A 15309-nucleotide genomic window follows, 5' to 3' on the forward strand; every position below is an offset into this window, starting at 1 on the left:
TGAGCTCCAGCTACTCCATCTTATTGGTGAGTGATCTTGTGTTGGAGATGAAGAGACCTGGCAGTGGAGGTTTGTGCAGGTTGTTTACTAGCCTAGCACGTCTGCCGACCTGACAGCCACGTTTCTGCTTCCTCTCTCTCCGCTGACTTTGTCACCTCCCAGCTGGAACTATAATCCACGGAGACCCTGTCAGTCTGATGAACTCTGCTGGGATGTTATGATCTGATCTCCTGCTGTGCACAGAGCTGATGTGTATCAGTTCTAGTTGGCTGTATTTGATGTTTACATGTGCACATGTGATGCTCAGTAACAGGTAAACTAACAGAAAGCTGATTAAAGAGCAACGTTTCGTGGAGTTCTCATCCCCAGCTTATACATTCACCGCCATCTTTCCCTTAAACGAAGTGAGAGTCAGCTGCCCCTTTTCTCTCAGAATGTTTAGTGCCCTTTTGGATGAGTTCTAATGCTTAATATGCTGCTGTACAAAACCTGAGTGAACTTCAAATTTGTCCCTGGAGAGTTTTGAGAGCTCAGTTTGGTTAAATCCATCAAACGGCTATAAAACAGCAGCCTGATCGGCTCATACCTGAACTTTTTTGCCTGCTGCTTTCAGTTGACGTCACATGGCAGCATCAGTGCCAACTTCAGAAAACTCAGGCTGCGTCCCAAACCACAAACTACAGAGCTAAATAGTAAGTTCCACTTTTAGAAGTGCGTTAATTAGTGCAGCATGTCAAACACGGTGTTTTGGGACGCAGCCTCAGTTACGTCATCTTAAATTTCACAGACTTAGAGAATGAATATAAATCTGTCATAATGTAACGTCCACATCACAGAAGCAGTGTAGTTTGATCCTAATATGAAAACACGCTTTGAGAAACTGGGTTTATGTTAGTTAGAGATCTACTGAAGCCTGAACTCCTTCTGAACACACTGACCACCGCCCAGCTTCTCATTTGAATCCCTTCCACCTTAAATGGTTCAGCAGTTCCATTCTGGCACCTGTACAGGTGCAGTTAACTACTGCACGATTTAAGGTGGAATGGAAAACTCGAATGAGAAGCTGGTGAAGATGAAGCGAACTTCAGCTCCATCATGGTGACCAGAGTCATTCATGGTCGAACAGAATTTCCTCTGTTATCTGATATCTTACATTGAATCCTTGCTGAAAAAAAAAAAAGACCATTAGAACCATTAGGATTATAGCCTTGCAGTCTAAAAAAGGTTGGGTGGAGATCCCAGAGGGGAACCGTCAGGGCCCTCTACGCTCTCAGAGAGGGCTTAAAATATTCTAAAAATAATATTTTAAAGTTGAGCAGTTCTGGTTTTATCTGATCATATTTTGTTAATCAACATCTAAACAAATACAAATCTAAGCAGATAAATCCTTCAAACCTGCCTATTCAGTTTGTACCGGACTGTGAAGGGTTAAATTAGAGAAGCCCCTCTGTCTCCCCCTATCAGAATTTTGCCATATCTGCTGTTGCTGGAAAGACTGTTGGTGATTTGGTGGTCCAGCTATAAATTTGCAGAGGGCCAAGCAACAGTAATTCACTGAGAGACCAATTTCAAATGACAGTAAAACTGACCAATCATATCTTTCCTCTAAATGGGTGGGCTTTGTTATCACTAACTTTATGACAGGTTCCGCCCGCTGTGGAGACACACAGGCTCTGGGGACACGAAGCTAGTGAAACAAGCTAGCTAGCTTGTTGGTTCATGATGGAAGCTGAGGGTAGCGTTACCGCTAGTGATGAAGACATCGCTGCCAGTTTATTATCGACACCATTTTCTAGATTAACTTTCAATGAGAAGTTGGAGTTAATCAGTAAAGGACGACCAACACCAGAGCTTAACCTGGTGCAAAAAAGGGTTTCGAGAGGCATTTCAGCTTCAGCAGTTACACCACGACACCCCTGGATGACGGGATCAACCAAGGAGCTAAAGCTCTGCTGATGGGACTGCTTGCTGTTTGGCACAGAGAGTGGGTTTTGGAACAGAGATGGATTTTGTGATTTAGGAAGTTTATCAGCCCATCACCATCAGAACACTTGAGAAGGAATTGTTCATGAATTTAAAGCAAAGGATCAGCTGCCGAACTGCACCATCAACCGCTTCATCCAGAAGGACAGGAGGATGGACTTCGTTATGACTTCATTCGTAAGTAATGCCCTGATCAAAGAGTAGGTTATTTAAAATCTTACAGGCCTGCCCACTGATTTCAGTCTGCCCGCCGCTGAACTGTCTGTGTAATGTGGAGGTTTATTTGGGATTATTATGCAGTATTAGTGGTCATTTTTCTGATGCCGCTCGTGGCTGCTTGGCTGTGTGCGCACTGGCCTGATGTTACTGTAACCCTGTTTTCTCTCACGCAGCTCCCCAGCAAGGCTCTGCGTTGTGAATTGATGGAATGAAAAGGAGCCAGGGAGCGCAGAACTGTGGTGTATCAGCTGGTGGCGCTGTTTTATTTGCAGACTTCTCTTGGTTGTTTCCCAACAGGCAGCAGTTTCATCTTCACAGAACTAAACAGTGTTAAACAAGCTCAGTTTTAAAACTGGTTCAGACAGAATGAGTTATATAACTACTACTGCTAGTGTTGATTTACAGACTGTCTCTGCATTAGACAACACAGGCAAAGCTGAAATTCCCCACAAACACAGAATGCTCATGAAATATTCTTCAACTCCTGCACATCTCAGTAACTAACATTTAAGAAATAAAAGGCATAAACTGCATTTTTAGGGGCAGCTGACTCTGCATAGAGAAACATGGCTGATTCCGTAATTCCCACATACAGATCAGGTCGCAGCTTTCATGATAAAAACCACAACGATAAAGCACAAATAATTACTAATGTCCACCAAACAAGTGACGGAGTTTACTACATCTCTAATTTACACAGAACATCACTGGATATTCAAGACTTTCCAAGGATTAACAAGGATTGTTGGAGACAAAAAACTCGGCCTGGCTCACCTTCACAGAACACAACAGTACTGAGACTAAAGGGAAGCAACGTCACAGCAAGGAACAAGAGTAACGGTGAATGCGCATAACGCCACCTACTGGTCTTAACTGGGAATAACACCACCTTATATTACCAAGTGCTTCAGTAATGAGTGTCTGATGGAGGGGCTGCATGTTCACCATGAGTCCCACTGAAATTTGAGATGCTACTTCAACATCAGCAGTATGAATTCTACCTGCAGCTGATTCAGAATCTAACCAAGTCAAAGATCAAAGACAGTTCAATCTAATCAAGGCAATTACATCGAGATGTTTATGTGGTGTAAAGTGAGGTTTTTCGGATGGTCCGGTGTGACAGCTCAGGTTAAATGTTCACCAAAAAACTGCATTGAGTCTTTAAGCTCATGTTGGTTTTTGAGATTTTAGTTGTCTTCATGCTGATATTTGAAACAGGATTTTAAAGGAGTTGTTTTGACTGTAAAGTCTTCACTACACTCAGGGTGGGATGTTAGTGTTAAGATTAACCCCCCCAACATGACTGAGGCGGGACAGTGCCCACCATGTTTATCCTGTCTGAGTTCCTGGGTCATGGGGGGGCTGAGAGCACTTTGTTTGATTTGAGCTGATGGGGTAAAAAGCTTACGGTTGTGTTTTATTAAAGCCCAACTTTTCCTTAAACACTTTTTATAAACTGACTGTTGACCATCAACTAATGACATCAGTGGTAAAATCTGCATTCCTTGTCTTCCATCATTAGAATGACATCATTTAATATTTTATCTGCTTAATTTGAATGATTGACAGGTTGTTCAAGTTCATATCTGATCTGCTGCTGAAGTGCTTTATTTGGTGGGGCAGATTTTCTCACTTGTGTCTATAAATAAGTAGAACAGAAGTAGATTAAGAGTTTGATAGAATGAAATATTCAGTCTCTGTTCAGTCAGTGCAGAGATGAACAGGCCTGTATCGTCGTACACAGGAGAGGAAATGTTGCCCGTTTCCACAGCAGAATCTCCGTCTCTCAGAAACAGACTCAGCTAAATACAGATAACAGGTTCAGTCCATAAGGTTTATGTGTGTGAATGTACGTCTACATACCATTAGAATAAACGAAAATAAACACAAATGCAGTAGAACAAGCTGTGTGTCTGTGTGTACAGTGTGTGTACAGTGTGTGTGTGTGCGCGTGTTTATATAGTGTGTGTGTTTGTGTAACAGTGAATCTGAAATGTAACTCATGTCTGTGTGTTTCTGATCTGATCTGTTCTGTCTGCATCACATTTTAGAGAAAACAGTTTATTTTATTCTCTTTATTTATTCTGAAAAATTTAAACACAGAAAGGTTTGATTTCTCTCATATTTGCAGTCTGAGATCAAACTGATGAACAACAAACATATTTCCATTTCTCTCTGTCCCTCTCTCACTGTCTCTCTGTGTCTCTCTCACTCTCTCTCAGCCCACCCTCTGTTTTCTCTCTCTCTCTCTCTGTAGAGGTTATTCTGTCTCACACAGACTCACTGAGTCATAAATGTAGAATCCAGCGTAGAGCGGTTCAGTGAATGTGGTGGTGAATGTGTGTAGGTGGGTCAGTGTGTGTGTGTTGGGGGAGATGGTGTAGAAGGACAGAGTGCCGGACCCCCAGTCCAGATACACTCCTACTCTGTTAGAGGGGGAGGGGGGGGCAGGTAGATCAGTTCTCTGTTTACTGTGTCTGACAGAGTAACTGTTATTATAGCAGTTCAGACTCCAGGAGTGTTTACTGAATCCAAACACACAGTCTTTACTGCCTCCTTTCCTCCTGATTCCTCTGTATGATACTGATATAACAGCCTCTCCGCTCCACTGAACCTCCCAGTAACAGCGTCCAGTCAGACTCTCCACACTCAGAACCTGAGGCCAGAAATCAAATCTGTCTGGATGATCTGGATACGACTGATCTTCTCTCACATAATCCACCTTTCTGTTCCTCTCAGACAGAGAGAGACGACAGTTCACTGTGTTTGGATCCAGAGTGAGATTAACCGCATCTGTACACACACACACACACACACACACACACACACACACACACACAAACACAGATAGATATACACACACACACACACAGATAGATATACACACACACACACACACACACACACACACACAGATATACACACACACACAGATAGATATACACACACACACACACACACACACACACAGATAGATATACACACACACACACACACACACACACACACACAGATATACACACACACACACAGATATACACACACACACACAGATATACACACACACACACAGAGATAGATACCCACACACACAGACGAGACAGACAATTTTAATGTGAGTATATATAATGTTCGTGTGTTCACAGTGCATGTGAGTGTATGATGTGTATGGATGTGTATAGTGTGTGTGTGTGTGTGTGTGTCTGTGTGTTTACAGTGTGTGTGTGTGCGTAGTGTATAGTGTGTGTGTGTGTGTGTGTGTTACGTTTCTTCAGTCCTGGTTTCATCCTGATCTTCCCTCCATGATCCACCCTGAAGAACAAACACACACATTTATACATTCATTAAAATTGATATGAAATCAAAACTAAAATAAAGACTAAAACAGATAATTACGGCATAACACCCCCTTCAGACCTTACGGTCCAGATAAAACTAAAATTAGCTCTAAATCACACTAATCGGCTAATTAGCACTAAATCACAGTGCTAGGCTAGTTAGCTCTTAATCACAGTGCTAGGCTAGTTAGCTCTTAATCACAGTGCTAGGCTAGTTAGCACTAAATCACACTGCTAGGCTAGTTAGCATTAAATCACAATGCTAGGCTAGTTAGCTCTAAATTACAGTGCTAGGCTAGTTAGCTCTAAATCACACTGCTAGGCTAGTTAGCATTAAATCACAATGCTAGGCTAGTTAGCTCTAAATCACACTGCTAGGCTAGTTAGCTCTAAATCAAAATTATAGGCTAGTTAGCTCTAAATGACACTGCTAGGCGAGTAAGCTCTATATCACAGTACTAGGGTAATCAGCACTTAATCACAATGCTAGGCTAGTCAGCTCAAAATCACAGTGCTAGGCTAGTTAGCTCTAAATCACTCTGCTAGGCTAGTTAGCTGTAAATTACACTGGAGCGGCCAGCTTACCCAGACCTATGGAAGGTTATGGGAAATGCGGTGCGCTAAGCAACAGGGCCACCGGGACCTGGGCAAATTCCACGCTGACCAGAGGTCACCTGAACCAGGCCAGACCTGTGAAACTTACGCCGGGGACTCTCATGGTCAACCGCGCCTGTGGAGAGTGAAGTCTGGGGACACCAGCATCGCAGAAGATGGCCTGGATCCCCACCACCTCCGCCTGAACTCACCACCAGCAACAAATTCAAAGTACTGAGCTCTCTCTCCTCCTCTGCTCCTCCCTCCACTGCGTCCGCCTGAACTCACCACGAACAACAGATTCAAAGCACTGAGCTCTCTGTCCTCCTCTGATCCTCCCTCCACCACCATCTCAGCTTCAACTTACCACCAAGAACAGATTCAAAGTACTGAGCTCTCTCTCTTCCTCTGCTCCTCCCTACATTGCATCAGCCTCAACTCACCACCAGCAACAGATTCAAAGCACTGGGCTCTCTCTCCTCCTACGCTCCTCCCTCCACCACCATCTCAGCCTCATCTCACCACCAGCAGCAGATTCGAAGTACTGAGCTTTCTTTCCTTCTCTGCTCCTCCCTCCACCGACTCAGCCTGAACTCACCACTAGCAACAGATTCAAAGCACTGAGCTCTCTCTCCTCCTCTGCTCCTCCCTCCACCACCTCCGCCTGAACTCACCACCAGCTACAGATTCAAAGTACTGAGCTCTCTCTCCTCCTCTGTTCCTCCCTCCACCACCTCCGCCTGAACGCAGAGCAAAATGGAAATTGAGAAAAAATAAACTAACTATTCATTATGAAATTCTTAAAAACTGTATAAATATTTATATCAATGCAGTACAAACAGAGAGACAGAAGTAATCGATCGCCTGTTAAATCCTAAATTAACCAGTGATTCTCACTGAGGCTTCAACATCAAAATGTAATGATTTTGCATGATTTTTAATACAAAAATCACAAACATCCGGTCACATTTTATTACTCCAAAACACTATGAATAGTTTTAAAAAGATCACTGAGACAGAACTTCAGAAAGTTGTCATGCAGTTAAATTCCTCCACCTGTGGTTTCCAACAGCATTTTTAATGAAGTATTTGACAGTCTTTGTCCAGCTGTGCTGGACATTGTAAACTGTTCTTTGTAAACCGGCACTTTACCAGACACACTCAAAACAGCAGTTGTAAGACCACTATTGATGAAACAGCACCTTGATCCCTCTGTTCTTAGCAATCACAGACCAATTTTACATTTTTAAGTAACATAATTGAAAGATAGTCTCTCACAGCTTAATGAATTCCTAAATGAACACAATGAAATCCAGTCTGGCTTCAGAGCAAATCACAGCACTGAAACTGCTTTAGTGAAGGTGGTGAATGATCTGAGAATAAATGCTGATGCTGGTGATGTTTCGGTACTTATGCTTCTGAATTTAACTGCTGCATTTGAGACTATATACCACAGAATACTTTTAAGTCAACTTGAGAACTTGGATGGTCTTATTAGAACTGTGTTAAACTGGTTCTCTACATATTTAACTGGAAGACACTGTTTTGTAAACATAGGTGAACATATGTCAGATAAGCATCGTATTCTCTGTGGTGTACCACAAGGCTCTGTGCTACATCCACTTCTGTTTTCTTTGTATTTGCTGCCACTGTGTCAGATTATTAGGAAGCAGGGCATCAATTTTCATAGTTATGCAAATGATACACAGCTGTATATATCTGTGGCTCCAGACAATGTCAGTTCAGTACATAAGCTCACTATATGTCTGTCCAGCATAGTTAGCTGGATGAACAGCAATTTTCTAAAGCTAAATGAAGAAAAGACAGAAATAATTATAATTATAAGAGGAACAAGGTGAATGAAAGACTTGGAAATCTGGCTCTACAAATAAAAGCTGAAGGTAGGAATCTTGGTGTAAATCTAGACTCTGATTTACCTTTTAATGCACATATTGGGCGTGTCTCAAAACCTAGTGAGCTCTCTACATAGACAGCATTTTACGTCACAATATGCGCGCTCCCGACAAGAAGGCTGTCCCAATTCTTAGATATCTCAAATATGCTGCCTACTGAGGTACCTCATTTTGGCTGAATATCAAGAGAGCATCGGATGTTTCCTCAGCCGCTAAGGCAAACCCGCGAGGCAGCGCGGCGCAACTTTTGTTTGAAGATGGCGCGCAGAAGTGCTTCACCAAGCAGCGACGTCATCTTCAAATGTAAGTTATTCTGATTTTCTGGGGTATTTATCTGTTTTATAGTCATAAAGGTGCACAAATAGCCTATACTTTCCGCGTTTGACCACAACTATTGTCTATTTTGTTGTTTCATTCAGAGCAAATACAATTAAAAACGCATATGAACTGCCAGAGCAGGAACCATGTTGGCTAAATGTGATTCTGACGACTGAGGGAGGGAAACGCCAGTCTCGTGCAGTGGGCGGGAACAGGCAGAGACATCACTGCTGTCTAACTAGAGCGTCTCATTTATAGTGTGTGTGAGAGGTTTGATAGTGAGCTTGAGAGAGTGTGATAGTGTGTGTGAGAGAGTTTGATAGTGAGTGTGAGAGGGTTTGTTAGTGAGTGTGAGAGAGTTTGATGGTGAATGTGAGAGTTTGGTAGCAAATGTGAGAGGGTTTGATAGCGAGTGTGAGAGGTTCGATAGCGAGTGTGAGAGGTTTGATAGCGAGTGTGAGAGAGTTTGATAGTGAGTGTGACAGGGTTTGACAGTGAGCGTGAGAGAGTTTCATAGTGAGTGTGAGAGTTTAATAGTGAGTCTGAAAGGTTTGATAGTGAGTGTGAGAGTATGATAGTGTGTGTGAGAGAGTTTGATAGTGAGTGTGAGAGGGTTTGTTAGTGAGTGTGAGAGAGTTTGATGGTGAATGTGAGAGTTTGGTAGCAAATGTGAGAGGGTTTGATAGCGAGTGTGAGAGGTTTGATAGCGAGTGTGAGAGAGTTTGATAGTGAGTGTGACAGGGTTTGACAGTGAGCGTGAGAGAGTTTCATAGTGAGTGTGAGAGTTTAATAGTGAGTCTGAAAGGTTTGATAGTGAGTGTGAGAGTATGATAGTGTGTGTGAGACAGTTTGATAGTGTGAGAGGGTCTGATAGTGAGTGTGAGAGGGTTTGATTGTGTCAAAGGGTTTGATAGTGAGTGTGAGTGAGTATGATTGTGTGAGAGAGTTTGATAGTGAGTGTGAGAGGTTTGATAGTGAATGTGAGAGGGTTTGATAGTGAATCTGAAAGGTTTGATGGTGAGTGTGAGAGAGTTTTATAGTGAGTGTGAGAGGGTTTGATAGTGAGTCTGAAAGGTTTGATAGTGAGTGTGAGAGAGTTTGATAGTGAGTGTGAGAGGTTTGATAGTGAGTGTGAGAGAGTATGATTGTGTGAGAGTTTGATAGTGAGTGTGAGAGGTTTGATAGTGAGTGTGAGAGAGTTTGATAGTGAGTGAGAGAGGGTTTGATAGTGAGTCTGAAAGGTTTGATGGTGAATGTGAGTGAGTATGATTGTGTGAGAGAGTTTAAAAGTGAGTGTAAGAGGTTTGATAGTGAGTGAGAGTTTGATAGTGAGTGTGAGAGGGTTTGATAGTGAGCGTGAGAGAGTATGATTGTGTGAGAGAGTTTGATAGTGAGTGTGAGAGGTTTGATAGTAAGTGTGAGAGAGTTTGATAGTGAGTCTGAAAGGTTTGATAGTAAGTGTGAGAGAGTATGATTGTGTGAGAGAGTTTGATAGTGAGTGTGAGAGGTTTGATAGTAAGTGAGAGAGTTTAAAAGTAAGTGAGAGAGTTTGATAGTGAGTGTGAGAGGGTTTGACAGTGAGTGTGAGAGGGTTTGATAGTGAGTCTGAAAGGTTTGCTGGTGAGTCTGAAAGGTTAGATAGTGAGTCTGAAAGGTTTGATGGTGAGGGTGAGAAGACTTGATAGTGGGTCTGAAAGGTTTGATAGTGAGTGTGAGAGGGTTTTGATAGTGTGTGAGAGGTTTGATAGTGAGTGTGAGAGGGTTTGATACTGAGTGTGAGAGGGTTTGATACTGAGTGTGAGAGGGTTTGATAGCGAGTGTGAGAGGGTTTGATAGCGAGTGTGAGAGAGTTAGATAGCGAGTGTGAGAGGTTTGATAGTGAGTGCGAGAGAGTTTGATAGTGAGAAGTTAAACTCAGTGTGTAAGATGTCTTCAGTCACAATTCAAAAACAAACACATCTACAGTAAAACATTTCAGTCAATAATGTATATAATGACAGTCAGTTTGTGTACAGAGATAGTAAGTCAGTAACTCACTGTAGTTTCTCCAGTGTACAGTGTGGATCCTCCAGTAGAACAGAGAGCAGCTTCGCTCCAAACTCTCCTGGATGATTATAGGTCAGATCCAGGTCTCTCAGGTGGGAAGGGTTTGATTTCAGAGCTGAGGCCAGAGAAGAACAGCCTTCATCTGTAACCATACAGCCAGACAATCTGCAGAAAGGAAAGAAAAAGATGGACATATGGGATTTAAATACAGCAATACCCAACTGCAGTACAGAATTGGCCTCCAGCCAGTTCATAAAAAACAACTGATAGAGACAATGAGTGAAAGTTGTAGCGAAAACATGTTTTTATTTTCAAATTAATCTATTTAAAAATGGGCTTCAAACCACAAAGACAGCCCTACTGAAGCCCACCCGCTTAATTGCTGACAGCATTAGCCCCAAGATGGCCAGAAAATGAACCTGCAGTAAAGAGAAACAGAGAAAACTCTCCAGCTCTCCACATTGGAAAGCCTTTAAAAGAAAAACGTGCACACCGGCGTGTCTCAGTAGCCAATTAGGTCAAAGCTCCCCCTCTCAATTCAACCTGCAACACACTCAGGGCAAAACAAACTTAACAGCGTGCAGGGTCATCACACCCTCTCCCTCAAAAAAAGTACTGACATAACCCCACATAAAAAATACACTTTATATACCACCAACCACAAAGATGTGCAAAAAAATGAATTCTACATTTTACAATTTTCATTAATGTGTCCCATCCAATACGTCCTTGCACTGTCCGGCCCTGGGAAGTTTAAAGACAGCAAAAACAGGACAAAATGCCAAATAACAGGTAGAAAGATTAAGAGACTGGTATCTGTGACAATGTATCTGCCATCACATTGTCAGTATCTTTGACAAATATCAAGAACATAAGGCTGCAAGAAAAGGTGGTGACATCACACTACGCACACCCTCAGCCAAGTTGTTTCCCAAAATGACTGAAGCCCCATCCACAGGGAGCCCAGTGCAAACCTCTAACACGACCTCAAGTTTAATGAGGTCTGAAAAATGAGTAACTCTATGCAGTGGAACCAAAAAATAGCTAAATTACAAAAAGAGGGATATAAAAGTGATACAAAAGATGTCAAACAAGTGTGTGAAAGCCCCTCGCTGACACTGGTAAGAGACGACTAACTAAGTAGACCCTGATCTTCAAACAGTTACTAGTGGCAGGTATTTATGCACCAAAGCCCATAAGTGCCATACTTAGCCATACTTAGCACCTCAGATGTGCCCCTGAGTCAACTGCTTCACATATTATCATCACTCAAAAATAACAGACTAAAACAAAAAAGGGCCTATATGACCAAATAGACATGCCGCTGTACCTACCAAGGGAGATAAGATAAGATAAGATAAGATAAGATAAGATAAGATAAGATAAGATAATCCTTTATTAATCCCACAACGGGGAAATTTGTGGTGTTACAGCAGCACAGAAAACAGAGCAGCAGGAAATATACAAACGATATATAAAATAGAATAAACAATAAAAATATAAAGATATATGTATATGTACAAAAATTACAAGAAAAATATACAAAGTATTAAATTTAAATTTAGAAATGTAGAAATGTATGTATTGTAGTGAGTATTGCACAGTGAATAAAATAGCAAATAAATAAACAATAAATAAATGGAGAAATATTGCACTTGACATAATTGCACATAATGGTGGTAAACATATTGACAGTGATCCGCAGTGAATATACTACGCAAGGTGGATTGAGGTATTGCACACAGTAAAGTGCTGTGGCAGTGATGTTGAGAGTTCTTGCACATGGAAAGTAATTGTAAACTACTGTCTACTGAGTGCCGTGACTGTTATAGAGTCTGACAGCAGCTGGGAGGAAGGACCTGCGGTATCTCTCCTTCACGCACCGCGGGTGCCGCAGCCGGGCACTGAAGGAGCTGCTCAGCGCTGTCAGAGAGCGGTGCATGGGGTGGGACAGGTTCTTCAGCATGTTTGTTAGTTTAGTCCTCATTCTCCTGTCCCCCACCACCTCCACTGGGTCAAGAGGACATCCCAGGACAGAGCTGGACTTCCTGATGATCTTATTCAGTCTCTTCCTGTCAGCAATGGAGATGCTGCTACCCCAGCACACCACTCCATAAAAAATGGCTGATGCCACCACAGTGTCGAAGAAGGTCCTGAGAAGTGCCCCCTGCACGCCAAAGGACCTGAGTCTCCTCAGGAGATGTAGCCTGCTCTGGCCTTTCCTGTAGAGGGCAGCTGTGTTGTCAGTCCAGTCCAGCTTGTTGTTGAGGTGAACACCCAGGTACTTATAAGACTTCACAATCTCAATGTCCATTCCCTGGATGTTCACAGGCACTGGAGGAGAATGTTTGGACTTGCGGAAGTCTACCACCAGCTCCTTGGTTTTTCCTGCGTTGATCTGCAGGCAGTTCCTCTGGCACCATTCCACAAAGTCCTGCGTCAGTTCTCTGTACTCCCTGTCATCTCCGTCTGTGATGAGGCCGACGATAGCAGAGTCGTCAGAGAACTTTTGCAGGTGACAACTGGCAGAGCTGTACTTGAAGTCCGCAGTGTAGAGGGTGAAGAGAAAGGGAGCGAGGACAGTTCCCTGTGGAGCCCCCGTGCTGCAGACCACCGTGTCCGACTGACAGCCCTGGGTCCTCACATATTGCGGTCGGTTAGTGAGGTAGTCCAGGATCCAGGTGGTGAGGTGATGGTCCAGGCCCGTGCACTCCAGCTTGTCCTTCAGCAGTGTGGGTTTGAAAGCACTGGAGAAATCAAAAAACATGATTCTCACAGTGCTCCCAGCATTCTCCAGGTGAGAGAGAGAGCTGTGTAGGAGGTGGATGATGGCATCCTCCACTCCAATGCCAGGTTGGTAGGCAAACTGCAGTGGGTCCATTGAAGAGCTCACCCGGGGGCGCAGGTGGACAAGAAGCAGTCTCTCCAGGGTCTTCATCAGGTGAGATGTCAGCGCCACCGGCCTATAGCTGTTGAGGTCTTTGGGGTGTGGGGTCTTTGGCACTGGCACCACGCAGGATGTTTTCCACAGCTGTGGGACTTTCCCTAACCTCAAGCTGAGGTTAAAGATGTACCCGTCCACGTCACACAGCTCGTTCGCACAGGTCTTAAGAAGCCTTGAGCTGATGGCATCTGGACCTGCAGCCTTCCTGATCTTCATCCTCCTGAGCTCACTTCTCCCCTGGGATGATGTGAATGTGAGGCTGGAGTAAGGGAGAACAGTGCTGGGATGTATGTCAGCAGGAGAGCCGTCTGATGGTGGCTGTGTGTTGAGATGAAGGAGGGTGGGTGCAGGAGAGGGGGGAGGGCCAAATGCTGGTAGTGCCAGACAGGGAGAATTCAGCAGTGATGTGCCTGTGGTGGGGGGAGCAGGTGAGTGATCAAACCTATTAAAGAATAGATTGAGTTCATTCACCCACTTGTGGTCCCCCACAGCCCGGGAGTCCGGCTTCTTGAGTCCAGAAATAGTTTTGAGGCTATTCTAGACTCCACTGACATTATTCTGCTGCAGCTGGGCCTCCATCTTTCTCCTGTAGCTGGCTTTCCCCTCCCGGATCTTCCTTCTCAGCTCCCTCTGCACAGATCTCATCTCCTCCTTGTCACCTGATTTAAAAGCCCTCTTCTTCTCTTTCAGGAGGGCCTTTATATCAGGATTAATCCAGGGTTTGTTGTTGGAGAAACACCGAATGGTCTTGGTGGGTACGGTATTCTCCACACAGAAGTTGACATAGTCCGTTATGAAGTGTGTGAGGCCATCAATATCTTCCGCATAAGGATCACACATCTCCTCCCACAGTGTTACGCTGAAACAGTCTTTCAAAGCCTCTTCAGACTCTGCAGTCCATTTCTTCACTGTGCGGGTGATGGTTGGTTCTCTGTGTACAAGTGGTTTGTACACAGGCAGGAGATGAACCAGGTTGTGATCTGATCTTCCGAGGGGAGGGAGGAGTAGGGAGTTATATGCCTCCTTTGTATTGGCATAAAACAAGTCCAGTATTTTATTGTCTCTGGTGTGGCAGGTGACATACTGGGTGAAGTTAGACAGTGTTGAGGATGGAGAAGAATGGTTAAAGTCCCCAGAGATCAGGAGGAGGGCCTGTGGGTGCTGGGTCAGAATCGTGCTCACAGCTGAGTGCAGGACGTCAAACCTTACCACATCCTCACCCCTACCCCCTCAAAAACGCTGGCAAACCCCAGCAAGTACATTAGCCAGGAAAAAGCGCAGCCAAAACAAAAAAAAGTCCCCACATTGTTACAGACCAGCCTCCAGCCAGTTCATAACAAACAGCTGAGGGAGATGATGAGGCTCCAGCTCTCCACAATGAAAAACCTTTTAAAGAAACCCAAACATCTGCACACTGGTGTGTCTCTGTAGCCAATTAGGTCCAAGCTCCGCCTCCCAATTTCACCTGCAACACATTCAGGGCAAAACAAACCAAACAGCCTGGAGGATCATCACAATATATATCAACACTCTGACACAGAACAACTGACTCTTCACACAACTAATTACAACATGATAAAAATCTCATTATGATTCGGAGCTCCAGGAGATTTGATTATTAGGAGATTTTGTGAAGAACCAAGACTTCAAAGCAGAAACCACTTTCCTCCTGGAAGCATTACAGAGTTAATATATAGATAAATACGGATCCAGGAAACACAAACACTATGAAAGTAAACCAAATTTGAATCAGAAGGAAACATTACCTGTGGTCTCATCAAAAAAATCAATGTCTGAGGTCTAAAACAACATCTAGATGAACTAGAGGCATTTTGCTGATCAATGATGAAAAATGGAACTCTTTTACCGACGTTGGGGTAGTAAAATAAGTCGCTAATTACTTCTCTCGAAATTAAATGTGATTATGTTACTTATTACTACCTGAAAAGTGATC

The 15309-nt window shown here is 43.5% G+C and overlaps 1 protein-coding gene across 1 annotated transcript in view; it reads right to left on the reverse strand.

Moving 5' to 3' along the window:
- Window positions 1-4262: 4262 nt before the first annotated feature.
- Window positions 4263-15309, reverse strand: part of LOC118804780 (NACHT, LRR and PYD domains-containing protein 12-like) — a 40715-nt gene continuing 29668 nt past the window's right edge. The window contains exons 7-9 of the mRNA XM_036565426.1: window positions 10403-10576; window positions 5468-5514; window positions 4263-4995 (exon numbers count right to left, since the gene is read on the reverse strand). Coding sequence (XP_036421319.1) covers window positions 4463-4995; window positions 5468-5514; window positions 10403-10576 — 754 coding nt within the window. The 3' untranslated portion in view covers window positions 4263-4462. The remainder of the gene's footprint in view (window positions 4996-5467; window positions 5515-10402; window positions 10577-15309) is intronic.

This window comes from Colossoma macropomum, unplaced genomic scaffold (genome assembly GCF_904425465.1).
Source record: "Colossoma macropomum unplaced genomic scaffold, Colossoma_macropomum, whole genome shotgun sequence".
NCBI classification, from domain to species: Eukaryota; Metazoa; Chordata; class Actinopteri; order Characiformes; family Serrasalmidae; genus Colossoma; species Colossoma macropomum.